At 43.8% G+C, this 18,071-nt stretch overlaps 1 protein-coding gene across 1 annotated transcript in view; it reads right to left on the reverse strand.

The window, feature by feature from the left end:
* Window positions 1-18,071, reverse strand: part of GALNT10 (polypeptide N-acetylgalactosaminyltransferase 10) — a 344,668-nt gene that overhangs the window by 122,235 nt on the left and 204,362 nt on the right. The window contains exon 3 of the mRNA XM_040345098.1: window positions 16,125-16,263. Within this exon, the coding sequence (XP_040201032.1) occupies window positions 16,125-16,263 (139 nt within the window). The remainder of the gene's footprint in view (window positions 1-16,124; window positions 16,264-18,071) is intronic.

Here is an 18,071-nt window from a genome sequence, read left to right on the forward strand (position 1 = left end):
GGCGTATAACGCGCACCCCAATTTTAAGAGGGAATTTTCTGGAAAACTAATTTTTTTAGTCCAAATAGTAAATGCAGTTAAAATTAAAAATAAGATAAGCAGCAATGTACAGCAAGCAACTCATAGAGCAGCTCCTATGTTCAAGGAGATACACAGTACCTTAGGGCTTCTAGCTGGGTTTCTCTCCACATAGTTGAATGCCAGTTTGGTTCAGGGGGATTGGAATAAGGTAAAATACTTATCTTCCTTGCTCCTGCAGGCTTCCTCTGCATTGTATGGCAGGCCCCCCTTATTTGCTTATTTTTACCGCCTGAATGCTTCTTAATGTCACCGTAGTGTACAGTAGTCCTGTACTGAAAGCAGGAGAGAGTGCTGGTTGCCAGGGGAGTTGGTGACAGTGCGGAATGAGGTAAGTATCTTACCTTGTTTTTCCTCTCCTAGACCAGTGGGTATCAATTTTGAGGCCAAGGCTCAGTAATAAAGTTTCTGGAAGGAACTGGGGGCATTTGTGGGAAATGGAAAAAGGGGGACGAGCGCCCACCGGAAATCACCGAGCCGTCATCTCCACTCGGCTCTCACGTCACACACGCACAGTCCCGCCTCCGCCATCGGCATTGGACCATCTCTTGTGACAGACAGAACACTGGTCCAATGCTGGTGGCGGAGGCGGGACTGTGCGTGTGTGACGTGAGCTTCATAGGAGTCATTCTACCGCACGCCATATGGGATATACACAGCACAGCGCTACACGTGAACGAGCCTGCAGATGACACTGGAAGGGAGAGACACGAAGCTTGCCTGCTATTGGAGCTGGGCTCTTCCTCCGAATGCCACACACCCCCCGCTACGGGATTGGCTGCAGCCCGTGACATCATGCACACCCTTGTGTATTTCCCAAACACGCTGCCAGGAAAGCCCCTCCTCTCCACTCACGGCTCAGTGATTTCCGACGGGCGCTCTTCTCCCTCCTTCCCCTCCGAGGTATGCTATTGGCGTATAGCGCGCACCCGTGATTTCCCCCCTATTTTCAGGCGAAAAAAGTGTGTGGTATACGCCGATAAATACGGTATATAGAAGTCATCCACTAAAACAGTGATTTTAATGGTTTTATGGACTATTGTCATACCCTGAAATGTGGGTTGAGATTCTAGAAGACGGAGAAGAGGTCCCAGTGCTATGTTAAAAAGAATAGGAGAAAGGGGTATTCTTTTTTCTTAAAGCAGAGGTTCACCCGTATATATCACTATTTCCCCCTAGATGGATGCTCGTTTTGTCTAGGGGAATCGGCTATATGTTTTAAAATATGAGCAGTACTTACGGTTTACGAGATGCATCTTCTCCGTCGCTTCCGGGTATGGGCTGCGGGACTGGGCGTTCCTATTTTGATTGACAGTCTTCCGAGAGGCTTCCGACGGTCGCATCCATCGCGTCACGATTTTCCGAAAGAAGCCGAACGTCGGTGCGCAGGCGCAGTATAGAGCCGCACCGACGTTCGGCTTCTTTCGGCTACTAGTGACGCGATGGATGCGACCGTCGGAAGCCTCTCGGAAGACTGTCAATCAAGAAGGAACGCCCGCTCCAGAAGACCCATACCCGGAAGCGACGGAGAAGATGCATCTCGAAAACGGGAAAGTACTGCTCATATTTTAAAACAAATAGCCGATTCCCCTAGACAAAACGAGCAGGAATCTAAGGGGAAAAGGGCAAAAAACAAACAAATGGGTGAACTCCCGCTTTAAAATGGTACATTTTCTCAGTTTAAACATTTTATATATTTTAAAAATTGACAAAAAAATACGGGTTTATGAGATTTGCAAATCATTGCATTCTGTTTTTATGTAAATTTTACACAGCATCCAACTTTTTGGGAATTGGGGTTGTATTAATGTTTGACTCTATAATTCAGCTTCCAGCCACACATAATAAAAATCCCAAATGTCCAAACTGCTTACTAGATAATGAAGCACGGAGAAGCCCTGATCGTCCTCTTCTCAGGTACCCCAGATGCTCTCCTGGCTCCTCCCCTCGCAGCATGCGCCCATAGCAAGCGCTTGCTCTGGGGGCACGCGTGCAAGCTTGCTCCTGAGCTGGCTCCATTAAACACAAAATGCACAACTCTGTCCCACCCCCTGCTCCCTACTCACTGCCTGTGACTGACAGCAGCTGGACCCAATGGCTCCCGCTGCTGTGTCTGAGCCAGTGAGAAGGAAAAAAAAAAATCACATGTACATAAGTATTCACAGCCTTTGCCATGACACTCAAAATTTAGCTCAGGTACATCCTGTTTCAACTGATCATCCTTGAGATGTTTCTACAACTTGGAGTCCACCTGTGGTAAAATGTTGATTGGACATGATTTGGAAAGGCACACACACCTGTCTATATAAAGGACCCAACAGTTAGTGCATGTCAGAGCACGAACTAAGCCATGAAGTCCAAGGAATTGTCTTGTAGACCTCAGAGACAGGATTTTATCGAGGCACAGATATGGTGAAGGGCACGTAGCGTATCTCCAATACGCTGAGCCCATGCAATTCTACGTGGATCTGCCCCAGAGCCTCTGAATGGAATTTTGTTAAAGCCATACACTGGAAAATCCTTTTTCATTTCTTTCTGAAAAGTGCTAGCAAGAGCTAAAAACATTTTTTTTAGTAGAGTGGGGAATACCGCAATTATAATTTCAGACTATGTAATTGTTAGAGTCTCCTGTCTCCTAGATATCACAAGGACAATATCACAATTAGCATATTGTGGTTTCTTCAAGTGTATGATGCACATTGCGGAATGTCGCAAGAGGAAAAAGTAAGGGATCCTGCAATCAGGCAAACATGATCATTTTTTTGAGTGATAGTTTTGCTTTAAAGTTCCAGAAGCAATCTGCAGAAGGTTGCAGTGAAATTGTGACTATAGGCATGCCACCCTAACGCTTTGCAATTCTTTTCGACACTAAACCGCAGTCAGCAGAAGGATTACATTGAAAATTAAATTACATTTTGACTAAAGGTCAATTTGGTTCACTTGAAGTCCTTAATAATGAAAACGTTTTGCCTGCTGCGTGCACTTCTATGATTGTGACTGGCCAAGCTGCCAAGAAGAAAGATGAAAATAGGCCAGGCAGACTGAAACCACACAGGCGCCGTGCCAGAGATATGCAATGATATTCGATTGTGCTGGTCACCTACACATCGCTAAATCCAGTCTTTACAGATTCCAATCGAAAAGTAGGATTTTGTCTAAAAGAATGAGATACTGATACAACTCTCTATGGGTTGTGAACAAGGACACCTACTTTACTGCTATAAGAAAGCAGCAACTGAGCAGTCTAGTCCAGCCCTGAAAAATGTCATACGGTAGGAGGGGTCTTCAAAAGGTTTTATATTTTCGTTGGAACCAGTGAGGGTGGGAGGAGTAGTAAGTAATTAGTTGTGTCTGAGAGTGTCATCTGTCTGGCAAGCCGGCTGACCTTGGAGTTTAGTACAAGAGTTGTCACGCTGTAGTGAAGATGGCTGTTAAACGTATAAAAGAAAAAAGTGCAGAATTATTAAAAAAATGCTTATAAACGCAGTCTTACCCATGTGCCTCGATGCGTATGACTATAATGAGCAGGGAGATTCTGATCTTCTTAATCTAGCTCCCTTACTGGCCAGGATGCAGTGACCTATAAGCCCCCATAACACGTCTGGAAGGGCAAGGTCTTCAAACTCTTCCTGAAACTTGCAAATTGGTGGTGTTTTTTAGGACCAACGATAAATCATTCCAATACCTTACCCCCCTGCACCGAGAAAGCATGTCCTCCTCGTCTCTGTTTCCTTACCCTAGGGACAACGTCATTCGTTTGTTTTACGCTGAACATAGTGCTCTACTAGGAACATATCGTGTGAATTTTTTCCAGAGGTACTCTGGTCCACCTCCATGGACTATCCTATTCATAAAACAGCCAATCTTAAACAGAACACGCTCACCGACAGGCAACCAATGCAAGATATTTAAAATTGGGGTGATATAATCTCTCCTACCAGCACCAGTAAGTAACCTTGCTGCGGCGTTCTGAATTAGTTGGAGTCTATGCATGATCTTTTTAAGTAGGCCAAGGCACAGAAACATTTTGGATAGGGTTGTCCCGATACCACTTTTTTAGGACTGAGTACAAGTACCGATACTTTTTTTCATGTAGTCGCCGATACCGAATACCGATACTTTTTTTAAATGTCATGTGACAGTTTTCAAACCACAATACAGACTAAGGATATTTTCTTTAGAATTATGAAGAACTCTAACTCAAGACATTATAAAAGAATAAAAATGAGTAAAAATGAATAAAAATGTTTTATTTGCTTGTCACGCAGTAGTAAAAAACTCAAAGAATTTTCATAGAACATGTTGATAAATACAAAAAAAGTATTCTATTTAGGTATCGGGAGCATTTGCGCGAGTACGAGTACTCCCGCAAATACTCGGTATCGGTCCCGATACCGATACTAGTATCGGTATCTGGACAACCCTAATTTTGGAGGACCCTTGCATATCCTACCACTCCTTCTGACACACATACTAGCCTAATTAAAATGGCAATGTCCTATATGCAGGCATCATATAGTTTGTTCTAGTAAGAGCAGGCATCCTACACCGATAAGGGCATAACATTGTGACCACCCATAACCCATTGAAGCCTGGACTCCACTAGACCTCTGAAGGTATGCTGTGGCACCAAGCCATCAGTAGCAGATTCTTTAGGTCGTGTAAGTTGCAAGGTAGGCCTCCATAGATCAGACTTGTTTTTCCAGCACATCCCACAGATGCTCGATTGGACTGAGATTTAGAGAATTTGAAGGCCAAGTTAATACCATCTTCCTCCATGGTCCAGTTCTGATGCTCATTGTAGGCACTTTTGACTGTGGACACGGGTCACCATGGGCCACACGGTGACTAGTTTGTGGCTACACAGCCCCATGCACAACAAACTGCAATGCGCTGTGTGCTCTGACACTTTGGAGGAGATATACTAAAACTGGTGCACACAGAATCTGGTAACCAACCAGCTTCTAACCTTTAGCTTGTGCAGTTGGGTTTCCACAATAAAATCAAAAAGCTGATTGGATACTATGCACAACTGCACCCGTTTTAGCAACTCTTCCCCCTTTTTCCCCCCTTTTTGTCAGAAGCAGCATTAACTTTTTCAGCAATTTGAGCCATAGCTGTAGCTCATCGATTGGTTCAGACTACACGGAGCCTCCCCATACCCATTAGTGAGACCTGGCCGCTCCTGCCCCGTCACTGATTTCCTTCCTTGGACTACTTTTGGTAGAGCCTGACCACTGCAGACCAGAAACATCCTACAAGCCCAGTTTTAAAGTTGCTCTGACCCAGCTGTCTACCAATTACAACTTGGCCTTTGCAAAAGTCACTCAAATCCTTATGGCCTGTACACACGATCCGAAAATCGGACGACAGATCGTCCAACTTTTTTTGCTTAATCGTCGCAAGTAGAAATTGAATAGGTTACTAAAGTCTCAAAAATTCTTGTACGACAGGAAAAATAAAATAAAAATCGTAAGTGATGTCATGTGTTGTAATATAGTTGTATTGTATTTTCAGACGACAACTATACTGACTAAGCGAAAATCGTACGAGGAAAACTTTCGTGCTTGTCCGATCGAATAATATAGGGTGAATTGTCACGATCGCCTCTTGAATGCTCGTACGATATTCGGATCTTGTGTACGGGCCATTATGCCTGCCCATTTTTTCTGCTTTCAACACATCAACTTCAGCCTAAATTCACATATATGCTATGCAGGAAACGCAGTACATTTCCCACACCACATTGAAATCACATGGCGTTCATGCAATCTGCTGCAGGTGTCAATGTTAACTAATGACAGCCCAAAATGGATTGCAAAACTCAGTGCGATTGCCTGAATCAGATTGTATGAGTGTGAACACCCACGTGATCCAATAACGGCGTGGCAAGATAAAGGGTCATGCAGCAATTTGGTGCGGATGTGATGACGTTTGAGCCATACAAAAATAAATGGCTCAAATCACACCACACAGACATAGCATTTGATTTGCACAGCAATGTGGTGCGATTCCATGTTCACTTGCTGCCTAATATGTCTCACTCACTTTCAGGTGCCATTGTAATGAGATAATCAGTGTTATTCACTTTACCTGTAGCGTATAGTTCCTCTTCCTCCTAAGAACAGTCACTATAAAGTTCCTCTTACCAAGTGTAGGCACTTTATAGTAGCCCCTACAAATATCAAGCACCATACACAGTCATGGTCAAAAAGACAAATCTGGCACATTCCACCCAAATCTCCAAAAATGGACTGGACAAAATTATTGGTACCCTCAATTTAATGTTTGGTAGCAAACCCTTTGGAAAAAAAAAAACCAAAATCAAGCACTTCTTGTAACCATCAATGAGTTTCTTACACCTCTCTACTAGGTTTCCTGTAACCACCAATGAGTTTCTTACACTTCTCTACTACAGTTATATCACCAACTGCTCCAGGTCTCTCAGATTGGAAGGGTTCCTTTTCCCAACTGCTGTTTTGAGATCTCTCCACCGGTGCTCTGTGGGATTTAGGTATGGACTTGTTACTGGCCAGTTCAGTACTCTCCATCGCGTTGTCCTAAACCATTTCTTGGTGCTTTATGTTGTGTGCTTTGGGTGATAGTCTTGCTGTAAGACCCATGACCTCTGACAGAGACCCAACTTTCTGATACTGGGCCCTACATTGTACCCCAGAATTCTTTGGTAGTCCTTAGATTTCATAACGCCATGCTCACAGTCAAGATATCTGGTGCCTAAGGCAGCAAAGCAACCCCAAGACATCAGTGAACCTCCACCATGTTTGACCGTAGGTACTGTATTTTTTTTTTTAAAGGCCCCATTTCTGAAAACAGTAGAATAATGGACTTTATCAAAAAGCTGTAATTGTGTTTCGTCTGTCCACAGCACATTCTCCCAAAAGGATTTTGGCTTCCTCAGGTGAGTTTTGGCAAACTCCAATCTGGCCATTTTATGTTTCTGTGTCAGCAGTGGGGTCCTCCTGGGTCTCCCACCATAGTGTCCCTTTTCATTCAGATGGCGATGTATAGTGCGAGCTGACATAGTTCTACCCTGTGCCTGAAGGTCAGCTTGTCTGGAAGTTGATTGAGCTTCTCTAACCACCATTCAAACAATCCTTTGCTGCAATCTTTGATCATTTTTTCTCTTTCGTCCACGTCCAGGGAGATTAGCTACAGTGCCTAGGGGTGTAAAGTTCTTGATAATGTTGCGCACGTGACACAGGAACATAAGGTCTCTGAAGATGGTCTTGTAACCTTGAGATTGTCCATGCTTTTCCACAATTTTTATTCTCAAATCCTCAGACAATTATTTTCTGCTCTTTCTCTTCTCCATGCTCCATGTGGCACACAGAGACACAACAGTAAGACCCCTTTTCACACCGGGGCGGTTTTCAGGCACTTTAGCGCTGGAAATAGCCTCTGCTAAGAGTCTGAAATCTGCCTCCCATTCATTCAAGTGTGACTTTTCACACTGGGGAGGTGCACTTTCAGGACGTTCCGAAATGTCCTGCAAGCAGCATCTTTGGGACGGTTTGGGAGCGCTGTATTTAGCACTCCCAAAACACCCTGCCCATTGGAATGAATGGGCAGCGCTTCCAAAGAGCCTGAAAAGCACTTCTGAAGTGCAGCAAAACACACATTTTTAACCCCCTCTTGTGGCCGAAAAGCAGCGCTAAAGGGCCACTAAAATGAACGGCACTTTAACGCTAACGCGGCCTCCACCCCAGTGTGAAATAAGTCTAAGGTTGGGTCAAATTTTCGCCATTTTAAATGCTTGCCGGTGTGATTTATATATTATCAGCACCTGTTAATTGATACAGGTGAGTTTAATTACAAATTACAGGAGCATCACAAACTTGGAATGCAAATATTTCTTACAATTTTGAGAAGGCACCAATAATTTCGTCCAGTCTATTTTGGAGTTTTGCGTGGAATGTGACAGATTTGGCCTTTTGTTTCTCCACATTTGTTGTCACACCAATACAAACAAAAGAAATAAGCTTGAGAATGCCTAAATATTTGCTATTGAAACAGTTTTCTGGGCGAAGTGGTACATTATCTGCCATTATTTATGCCCATGACTGTAGTTTCTCCTACAAGGAGCAGGAACCATAAAGTTTCTCCTACAAAGTGCAGGCACAATATAACTTCCCTTACTAAAAGCAGGCAACATTAATGATCACACATGATCATTTTTCAGCATGAAAGAAAATGTCGTTTTTCAGCATGTCTAAAAAACGACATTTTCCCAACTTCATCATTAAAACGACATTGCCCACACACCATTGTTTTTAAAAAATGATCTAGCAAAGCGCGGTGACGTACGACGGCACTTTAAAGGGGAAGTTCCATTTGCCTTTGGGCTGCTTTAGCTGATTCAGTGGTAGTAAAAGACGATTTGCGCTTTTTTGTCTGTTACAGCGTGATAAATGTGCTTACTCCATTATGAACAATAGTTTTGCCAGAACGAGCGCTCCCGTCTCATAACTTGCTTCTAAGCATGCGTGGGTTTTTTACATCATTTTAGCCCACACACGATCATTTTTTACAACCCGAAAAACAACATTGTTTAAAACAACGTTAAAAAATGCAGCATGTTCGAAAAAAAAAATTGTAGTTTTTCAGAACCTGAAAAATGATGTGAAGCCCACACACGATCATTTTAAATGACGTTTTTGAAAAACTACGTTTTCTTTCATGCTGAAAAATGATCGTGTGTACACAGCATAAGTTTCTCCAACAAATTGCAGGCACCACGTAATTTCTCCAACCAAGCCCAGGCACATAGTAGTTCCTTCTACTTTAAGCAGGCAACATGTGTTTTCTTCTACTTGCTTACTTTTTTATTTTCATTCGGAACAGACTGCACCGGTGTAAGCTATGCCATTGGAAACCATATGACCTACTTTCCATGCATTTTTGATACAGAAGAAAAAAAACACACTGGACTGTGGTGTGAACTTTCCTTAACCACTTCCCGCCCGGCCTATAGGCGATTAACGTCCGGGAAGTGGTTTTGAAATCCTGCCTGGACGTCCATGGACGTCCTGCAGGATTTCATGCCACGCGGCGATCGGTGATGCGGGGTGTCAGTCTGACACCCTGCATCTCCGATCTCGGTAAAGAGCCTCCGGCGGAGGCTCTTTACCACGTGATCAGCCGTGTCCAATCACGGCTAATCACAATGTAAACAGGAAGAGCCGTTGATGGCTCTTCCTCACTCGCGTCTGACAGACGTGAGTAGAGGAGAGCAGATCGGCAGCTCTCCTGACAGGGGGGGTTCGCGCTGATTGTTTATCAGCGCAGCCCCCCCTCGGAACGCCACACTGGACCACCAGGGAAGCCCACCCTGGACCACCAGGGAAGGGCAAAAAAAAAGGGGGGCAAAAAAAAAAAAGCCTGGGAAAAAAAAGCATTAAAAAATAAAAAAGATGCCAATCAGTGCCCACAAATGGGGCACTGGCTGGCAACATGGGTAAATCAGTGCCGCCCCACAGTGTCCATCAGTGTCACCCCACAGTGTCCATCAGTGCCACCCCACAGTGTCCATCAGTGCCACCCCACAGTGTCCATCAGTGCCACCCCACAGTGTCCATCAGTGCCACCCCACAGTGCCCATCCATGCCCAGTGCCCACCTATCAGTGCCCATCTGTGCCACCCATAAGTATCCATCAGTGCCGCCCATGAGTGCCCATCAGTGCCGCCCATGAGTGCCCATCAGTGCCGCCCATGAGTGCCCATCAGTGCCGCCCATGAGTGCCCATCAGTGCCACCCATCAGTGCCGCATACCAGCGCCGCCAATCAGTGCCACCTCATCTGTGCCCGTCAGTACTACCTCATCGATGTCCATCAGTGCCATCTCATCAGTGCCGCCATATCAGTGCCCGTAATTGAAAGAGAAAACGTACTTATTTACAAAAAAATTAACAGAAAAAAATAAAAACTTATTTTTTTTTCAAAATTTTCAGTCTTGTTTTAGTTGTTGTGCAAAAAAAAAAACAAAAAACGCAGAGGTGATCAAATACCACCAAAAGAAAGCTCTATTTGTGGGGAAAAAAGGACGCCAATTTTGTTTGGGTACAGTGTAGCATGATCGCGCAATTGCCATTCAAAGTGCGACGGTGCTGAAAGCTGAAAATTGGCTTGGGCAGGAAGGTGCGTAAGTGCCTGGTATGGAAGTGGTTAAATGAGGTTGGGGTTATATTTACCTTAAAGAAGTCACTAAATGGATGCATCTGTGTATGCATTAATACATTGCTAAGAGTATTTTTTTTTTTTTTTTGTCTAACCAAAGCAGTGTACATACACATGAATTTGAAATGGTACTAGCCTCTGGGAGCGGGAGAAGAGACACAAGAAACAAATCCGCTGTGCTTAGGTTAGATAATGAAGAGCAGCATGTTGATAAAATGAGAGAGCAGAGTGTTAGAGAGATGAGGTCATCAGTCCGCTGCTGCTTCTTTTAGCCCAGGTTCACACAGACTGTGGGTTAGAACACGTGCAAGTTCAGCTGAACTCGCACAATTTCATACCCCCATCTCAGTTCCGACTTCGGGATTGATTTCAGTGACATCTGACAGACAGCCCACGTTCACATCGGCCCGATTTGGCACGAGATTTGAAATGTCAAATGGGTGGCTATAGCACCATACCAATCGGTGTGACGCCAACTTTACTGCACAGATGTCTATTGAAATCGCACCCAAAGTTGCCAAAAGTAGTGCAGGAACTACTTTTGGGAATTAGTGCGGCGCCGCAAAGTTGGCGTCACCCCGATTGGTATGGTGCTATAGCCACCGATTTGACATTTCAAATCTCATGCCAAATCGGCCCGATGTGAACGTGGGCTGACTGTCGAATCGCAGGCTGAGGGTGGGACAAGATCTGTAAGTGTTACTGAACGGCATCAGAGTAAAATCTTGTTCCCTGCTCTGTCAGACAGGGCTGCGCTAGGTAGCAGAGCTGTGTAAATCCCAGGACTTGATGGACAGAAATAAAAATCATATATGAGAGCAAGTAAAATTGCTCTCATATATGTATTTAATCTGTTTAATTAGCCGTTTGCCTGGAGTTAAGCTTTAACTGCAGAAAAGTGACTAAAGGCTGCCAGATACTGCGCATTTATGGTCCAGTCTGACAGCCAAGTCAAGAGGCTGGAACTGCGTCTCTTATTCTAATTTTAATTAACATGCATATAAATTTAATTCTTAAACTTAGTCTACATAAATGCACATTTGCTACTCAAGGATATAATTATTTGAATCATTACATAGCATGTGCACATTTGTCCCTTTGCATAGCAGAGAATGTGGCAGAGTGTGCCCTGGCGTGACCTGTACTGTGCCGGCTGCAGTACCGATTGCTATACACTCATAGGAATCCTCCCTTTTAGGAAATAAGCCTTATTAGTCCAGCCGATGCAGTAAGACAGTGTGCTAGCAACACGTACTAAGAATTAAGCTTGAGTTACACTTTTGCCAGACACCAAGTGAAACTGGAAGACAGAAAGAATACAAAACAGTAAAAGCAGACGTACGGTGAAGAATAGTTATTAAAGCTGAACTGCAGGCAAAAAGCTATATACAAACAGTCTACGGATTAAATACTTCGGGAGCAGCGATCAGTGACGTGCCACAGTAAGCCACGCCCCCTAACAGTTAGAATCACTCCCTAGGACACACTTAATCCCTTCCTGCCCCCTAGTGGTTAACCCCTTCACTGCCAGTCACATTTACACAGTAATCGGTGCATGTTTATAGCACTGATCGCTGTATAAATGACAATGGTCCCAAAATAGCGCCAAAAGTGTCCAATGTGTCCGCCATAATGTTGCAGTCACGAAAAAAATCACAGATTGCTGCCATAACAAAACAAAATAATGATAAAAATGCCATAAAACGACCCCTATTTTGTAGACGCTATAACTTTTGCGCAAACCAATCAATACACGCTTATTGCGATTTTTTTTAACAAAAATATGTAGAAGAATACGTATCGGCCTAAACTGAGAAAAAAAATGCTTTTTTAAAAAAAAAATAGGGATATTTATTATAGAAAAAAAGTACAAAATATTGCTTTTTTTTTCAAAATTGTCGCTCTATTTTTGTTTATAGTGCAAAAAATAAAAACCACAGAGGTGATCAAAAACCACCAAAAAAAAAGCTCTATTTGTGGGGAAAAAAAGGATGCCAATTTTGTTTGGGAGCCACGTCGCACGACCGTGCAATTTTCAGTTACAGGTTTAGGAGATATTCCCCCCGCAATGTGCCGTTGACTGCAGCTCCTCGGCTAAAGGGCCGGCAGCCGCCGGACCTTGCCGGAGAGAAGTCTCCCGCGCGCATGCGCGGGAGTGACGACATCGCCGCTCCAGCCAATCACAGCGCTGGAGCGGCGATACCCGGAAGACACGCAGAGAAAAGATGACATCTCCCTCGGCGTAAGTATATAAGGTATTTCATAATCAGCTAGTATGCGGTGCATACTAGCCGATTATGGCTTTTGCTTCTCAGGTTTAAAAAAAAAAAAATGACAGCGGGTATACAATCGCTTTAAGTACCGTAGTTTGGCACCATTGCACAAGTGTGTGCAATTTTTAAGCATGACATGTTAGGTCTATTTACTCGGCATAACATCATCTTTCATATGTTACAATTTTTTTTTTTAAATATTGTACTTTTTTTTAATTAATTAATGTGTATTTCTTCCCCCAAAAAATGCGCTCAAAAAAACGCTGCACAAATACAATATGTCATAAAAAAATGCAACGACTGCCATTTTATTTTTTGGGCCTCTGCTAAAATTATATATATATATATATATATATATATATATATATATATATATATATATATATATATATAAAAATACAGATTTTTACTTGTAAACAAAAAAAAGTTAGAATAGGCCTGGTCCTTAACCACTTGCCTACAGGGCACTTTCACCCCCTTCCTGCCCAAGCCATTTTTCAGCTTTCAGCACTGTCACATTTTGAATGACAATTGCGCGGTCATGCAAAGCTGTACCTAAATGAAATCTTTATAATTTTTTAACCACAAATAGAGCTTTCTTTTGGTGGTATTTGATCACCTCTGTGTTTTTTATTTATTGCGCTATAAACAAAAGAAGAGGAACAAGTTTGAAAAAAACACTTTTTGCTATAATAAATATCCAATTTTTTTTAAAACAATTTTTTCCCCTCAGTTTAGGTCGATACGTATTCTTATACATATTTTTGGTAAAAAAAAAAAAAAATCGCAATAAGCGCATATTGATTGGTTTGCGCAAACGTTAATAGCGTCTACAAAATAGGGGTCCTCTAGTGTGCTCTGTGCTCACTGCCGGACACTGTGGAGCTCGATTGGCATTTTCTCTCGAACACCAGAATTGGCAGGTCTGCCACTGGTGCTCCATGCTTTTCACATATGAGAGCAGGTTCACCCTAAGCATATGTGACAGACATGAAAGGGTCTGGAGAAGCTGCGGAGAACTTTATGCTGCCTGTAACATCGTTCAGCATGGCCGGTTTAGTGGTGGGTGAGTGAGGGTCTGAGGAGGCATATCCATGGAGGGATGCACAGCCCTCTACAGGCTACACAATGGCACCATGACTGCCATTAGGCATCGGGATGAAATCCTTGGACCCATTGTCAGACCCTACACTGGTGCAGTAGGTTCTGGGTTCCTCCTGGTGCACAACAATGTCCGACCTCATGTGGCATGCAGCCAGTTCCTGGAGGATGAAGAAATTGATACCACTGAATGGCCCCCATTCTCACCTGACCTAAATCCAAAAGAACACCTCTGGGACATTATGTTTCGGTCCATCCAGTACCGCCAGGTTGCACCTCAGTCTGTTCAGGAGCTCAGTGATGCTCTGGTCCAGATCTAGGAGGAAATACCCCAGGACACCATCCGTCATCTCATTAGGAGCATGCCCTGATGGTGTCAGGCATGCATACAAGCACTTGGGGGGCCATACAAACTACTGAGGACCATTTTGAGTTGTTGCAATGAAATTTCAGCAAAATGGACTAGCTTGCTGCATAATTTTTTCACTTTGATTTTCGGGGTGCCTTTGAATTCAGCCCTCTGTAGGTGAATACTTTTCCATCAAATGAACACATTACCCAGTCCATATCAGTATAGATATCCAGCATGAGATTTTTGCTGTTGAGATCTGATATGTTTTCAAAGTGTTCCTTTAATTTATGAATTATTCCTTTAACCACTTAAGGACCGCCTCCTGCACATATACGTTGGCAGAATGGCACGGCTGGGCACATGTACGTACAGGTACGTCCTGTACTAGTACCCAGCCGTGGGTTGCGAGCGCGCTCCCGCGACCCGGTCCGAAGCTCCGTGACCAGGACTGCGGGACCCAATTGCCGCTGGAGTCCCGCGATCGGTCCCCGGAGCTGAAGAACGGGGAGAGCCGAGTGTAAACACGGCTCCCCCGTTCTTCACTGTGGTGGCTGCATCGATCGTGTCATCCCTTTTATAGGGGGACATAATCGATGATGTCACACCTACAGCCACACCCCCCTACAGTTGTAAACACACTTCAGGGAACACATAACTCTATCAGCGCCCCCTAGTGGTTAACACCCAAACTGCAACTGTCATTTTCACAATAAACAATGCATTTTTTGCTGTGAAAATGACAATGGTCCCAAAAATGTGTCAAAATTGTCCGAAGTGTCCGCCATAATGTCACAGTCACGAAAAAAAATCGCTGATCGCTGCCATTAGTAGTAAAAAATATTTTTTATAAAAATGCAATAAAACTATCCCCTATTTTGCAAACGCTATAAATTTTGCGCAAACCAACCGATAAACGCTTATTGTGATTTTTTTTACCAAAAATATGTAGAAGAATACGTATCGGCCTAAACTGAGTAAAACTATTTTTTTAAAAAAATATTGAATTTTTTTTCAAAATTGTCGCTCTATTTTTGTTTATAGCGCAAAAAATAAAAAACGCAGAGGTGATCAAATACCACCAAAAGAAAGCTCCATTTGTGGGGAAAAAAGGACGCCAATTTTGTTTGGGAGCCACGTTACACGACCGCGCAATTCCTCCCGCGGAGCTATTGTGTTCTCCCAGCATGGGGGAGGGATGAGCTGTCCCAGCCGGGAGAACACACAGTGGTTATTGCCAGCGGCTATAGCCACTATCAATCGCATGAAAAATCAGACAGGCTGGCTGTACCCAAGCCGATCGATCAATTTGGGTACAATCAGCCTTCTCATACATGGTTCGAATCTCAGCCGATCCCTGCGGATCTGGCCGAGATTCAAATCGTCCATGGCCAGCTTAACTCTATTCGAAACAAAAACATTTGGATGGACTTCAATTTCTAATAGTAATTTATTTGTATAGTTACCGTATTTATCGGGGTATACTGCGCGCCGGCGTATAACGCGCACCCCAAGCTTAGAAAGGTAGTTTAAGGGAAAAAAAAGAAAACTTACATTTTTGCCCTGCGTCCATCGGCGGCCTTGTCCGGCGTCCGTCTGCGGCGGCCTTGCGCGGGGTCTGTCCAGCCTTGTGGGTGTCCGTCTGCGGCCTCCATCCAGGTATTCGTCTCCATCCAGCGTGTCCGTCTGCGAGTCCATCCGCACCTTGCACGGGGTTGCAGCGGTGTTTGTTTTTGGATTTGGTGCTGAGAGGAGCCGAATTTCCTGTGTGTTCGGCTCCTCTTGCGTGGCTGCAGGCGGAGCCAAACGTGGCCTAGCCGAGTGCGCAGTACACTCGGCTCAGCTCTAGGCTGCGGCGGGCGAAGCCGAGCCGAGTGCACAGTACACTTGGCTCGGCTCTAGGCTGCGGCGCTCAGAGGCACAGAGACAGCGGGGATTGGCGTACATCGCGCACCCACGATTTTTCCCTGATTTTAATGGGGAAAAAGTGCGCGTTATACGCCGATAAATATGGTAATTTTGTTAGAACAAAAAACAAAAAAACACCAATGCAACATCGTAACATCCTGATGAGCACAGGCTCTTACAAGGATAAAGGACATCACATTTCCAGACCGTCATACTCACTTATTGTGCCGGATATCTGGAAGGGATCTGTTGAGGGAAATTTTATCACTGACATAGATGTTGAATCCATTCTCTCGATAGGCCTGGTCTACGCGATCGCCGTCTGTCATCTGAAAAGCTTTTCCCTGCTCCCCATTTCCTAGGGAGAATTTCAAACTAGAATTAATCAACAATTTCAATTTAGTGCTGACATTACGGCACACAAAACAAACTACATATTAATCAGGAACATTATAGATTTTTATTTAAAAGGTTTCCACACTGTAAGGTAGCCATGCCAATATTCTTTGTACCGAGTACAAACACAAAATGAAAAATATACAGCAAACATTAAATGGACCTAGTACTAGTATTTGATGCATGAATAATAAGGAACATGTAGGTGTCTCGCTTCTCACAGAGATCACAGTAATCCTCATTAGCAATGGCCTTGTATACTTTGCTTTCCAGGAGGACACGGAACCAGATTTATTCAGGTATCATTCAAACCCTTTACATATCAGAATAAACACTGGATATGGTAGTTCTGAAAACTTGGTAAGATCAATGCCATCTCAGGGGAGACACTGTCACCATTACTATCAGCTGGAGAACATATATGAATTCAGAAGTCATTGACCAAGGAGCCATTTCATTGGGCTCACTGTTTATCCCAGAATTGGTGCAGCTTACATGTTTTTCAATACTCTGCATAGGATATCATCCACATTATTACACTGGTATTTTAAAGTGAAGGAAAGACTAGGTGGGTATTTTAGCATATACAAGAAGTGTTTGGATAAAAGTTTCCCTCTGTATTATGTAAAACAAAGCTTGACAAATTTGCTTGGAAGCTAGGAGCAAGCTAAAAATGTTAGGAGCCAGTTTTTTTTTTTTTACGACCGTCAAAGCTTTACGCGCGGCTATCCTGCCGACAAAGCGCTGCTGCATAGCTTAGGCGGTTAAAAATAGTGGAGTTTTACTCCCGACGCTATGTCAGGATGCCCACTAACACACAGCTCCTTGCTCTATCTGCAAAGTAGATAGCGTCCTGACCCTCCTGCTCGCCCCCTCCAGAGGCTTTCTCCACTCCAGGAAGAAAGCCTTGCATTACTGTGTGGAGTTACAGACAGAAGAACAGGAAGTGAGGATTTCTCAGAAAAAAATATGACATTTAAAACCAAAATGGAAGGATGAGGTAAGTAAAGGAGGACTGCACTAAGGTAAAGGAAGCTATTTAGGGGGAAAAAAAAATTACCTTTACAACCCCTTTAAACTACTTGCCGACCTGCCGCCGTCATTCTACGGCGGCTGGTTGGCTCAAGAGCCCGTAACTCTACGTCGGCTCTCTCGCAGGGAACTAGGGGCGCCGACTCCCGTGCGCATGCCCGGCGGGTGCGATCGCCGCCGAGCACACCCGATCGCTCGTTACAGAGCAGGGACCGGGAGCTGTGTGTGTAAACACACAGCTCCCGGTCCTGTCAGGGGGGGAAATGCTAATCCTCTGTTCATACAATGTATGAACAGAAGATCAGTGATTTCCCCTAGTGAGGCCACCCCCCCCCCACAGTAAGAACACACCCAGGGACATACTTAACCCCTTCCCCACCCCCTAGTGTTAACCCCTTCACTGCCAGTGGCATTTTTATAGCAATCCAATGCATTTTTATAGCACTGATCGCTCTAAAAATGCCAATGGTTCCAAAAATGTGACAAAAGTGTCCGAAGTGTCCACAATAATGTCGCAGTACCGAAAAAAATCGCTGATCGCCGCCATTACTAGTAAAAAAAAAATATTAATAAAAATGCCATAAAAATACCCCCTATTTTGTAAACGCTATAACTTTTGCGCAAACCAATCAATAAACGCTTATTGTGATTTTTTTTTACGAAAAATATGTAGAAGAATACGTATCGTCCTAAACTGAGGAAAAAAAAAGTTTTTTTTATATATTTTTGGGGGATATT

This window comes from Rana temporaria, chromosome 3 (genome assembly GCF_905171775.1).
Source record: "Rana temporaria chromosome 3, aRanTem1.1, whole genome shotgun sequence".
Lineage (NCBI taxonomy): Eukaryota > Metazoa > Chordata > Amphibia > Anura > Ranidae > Rana > Rana temporaria.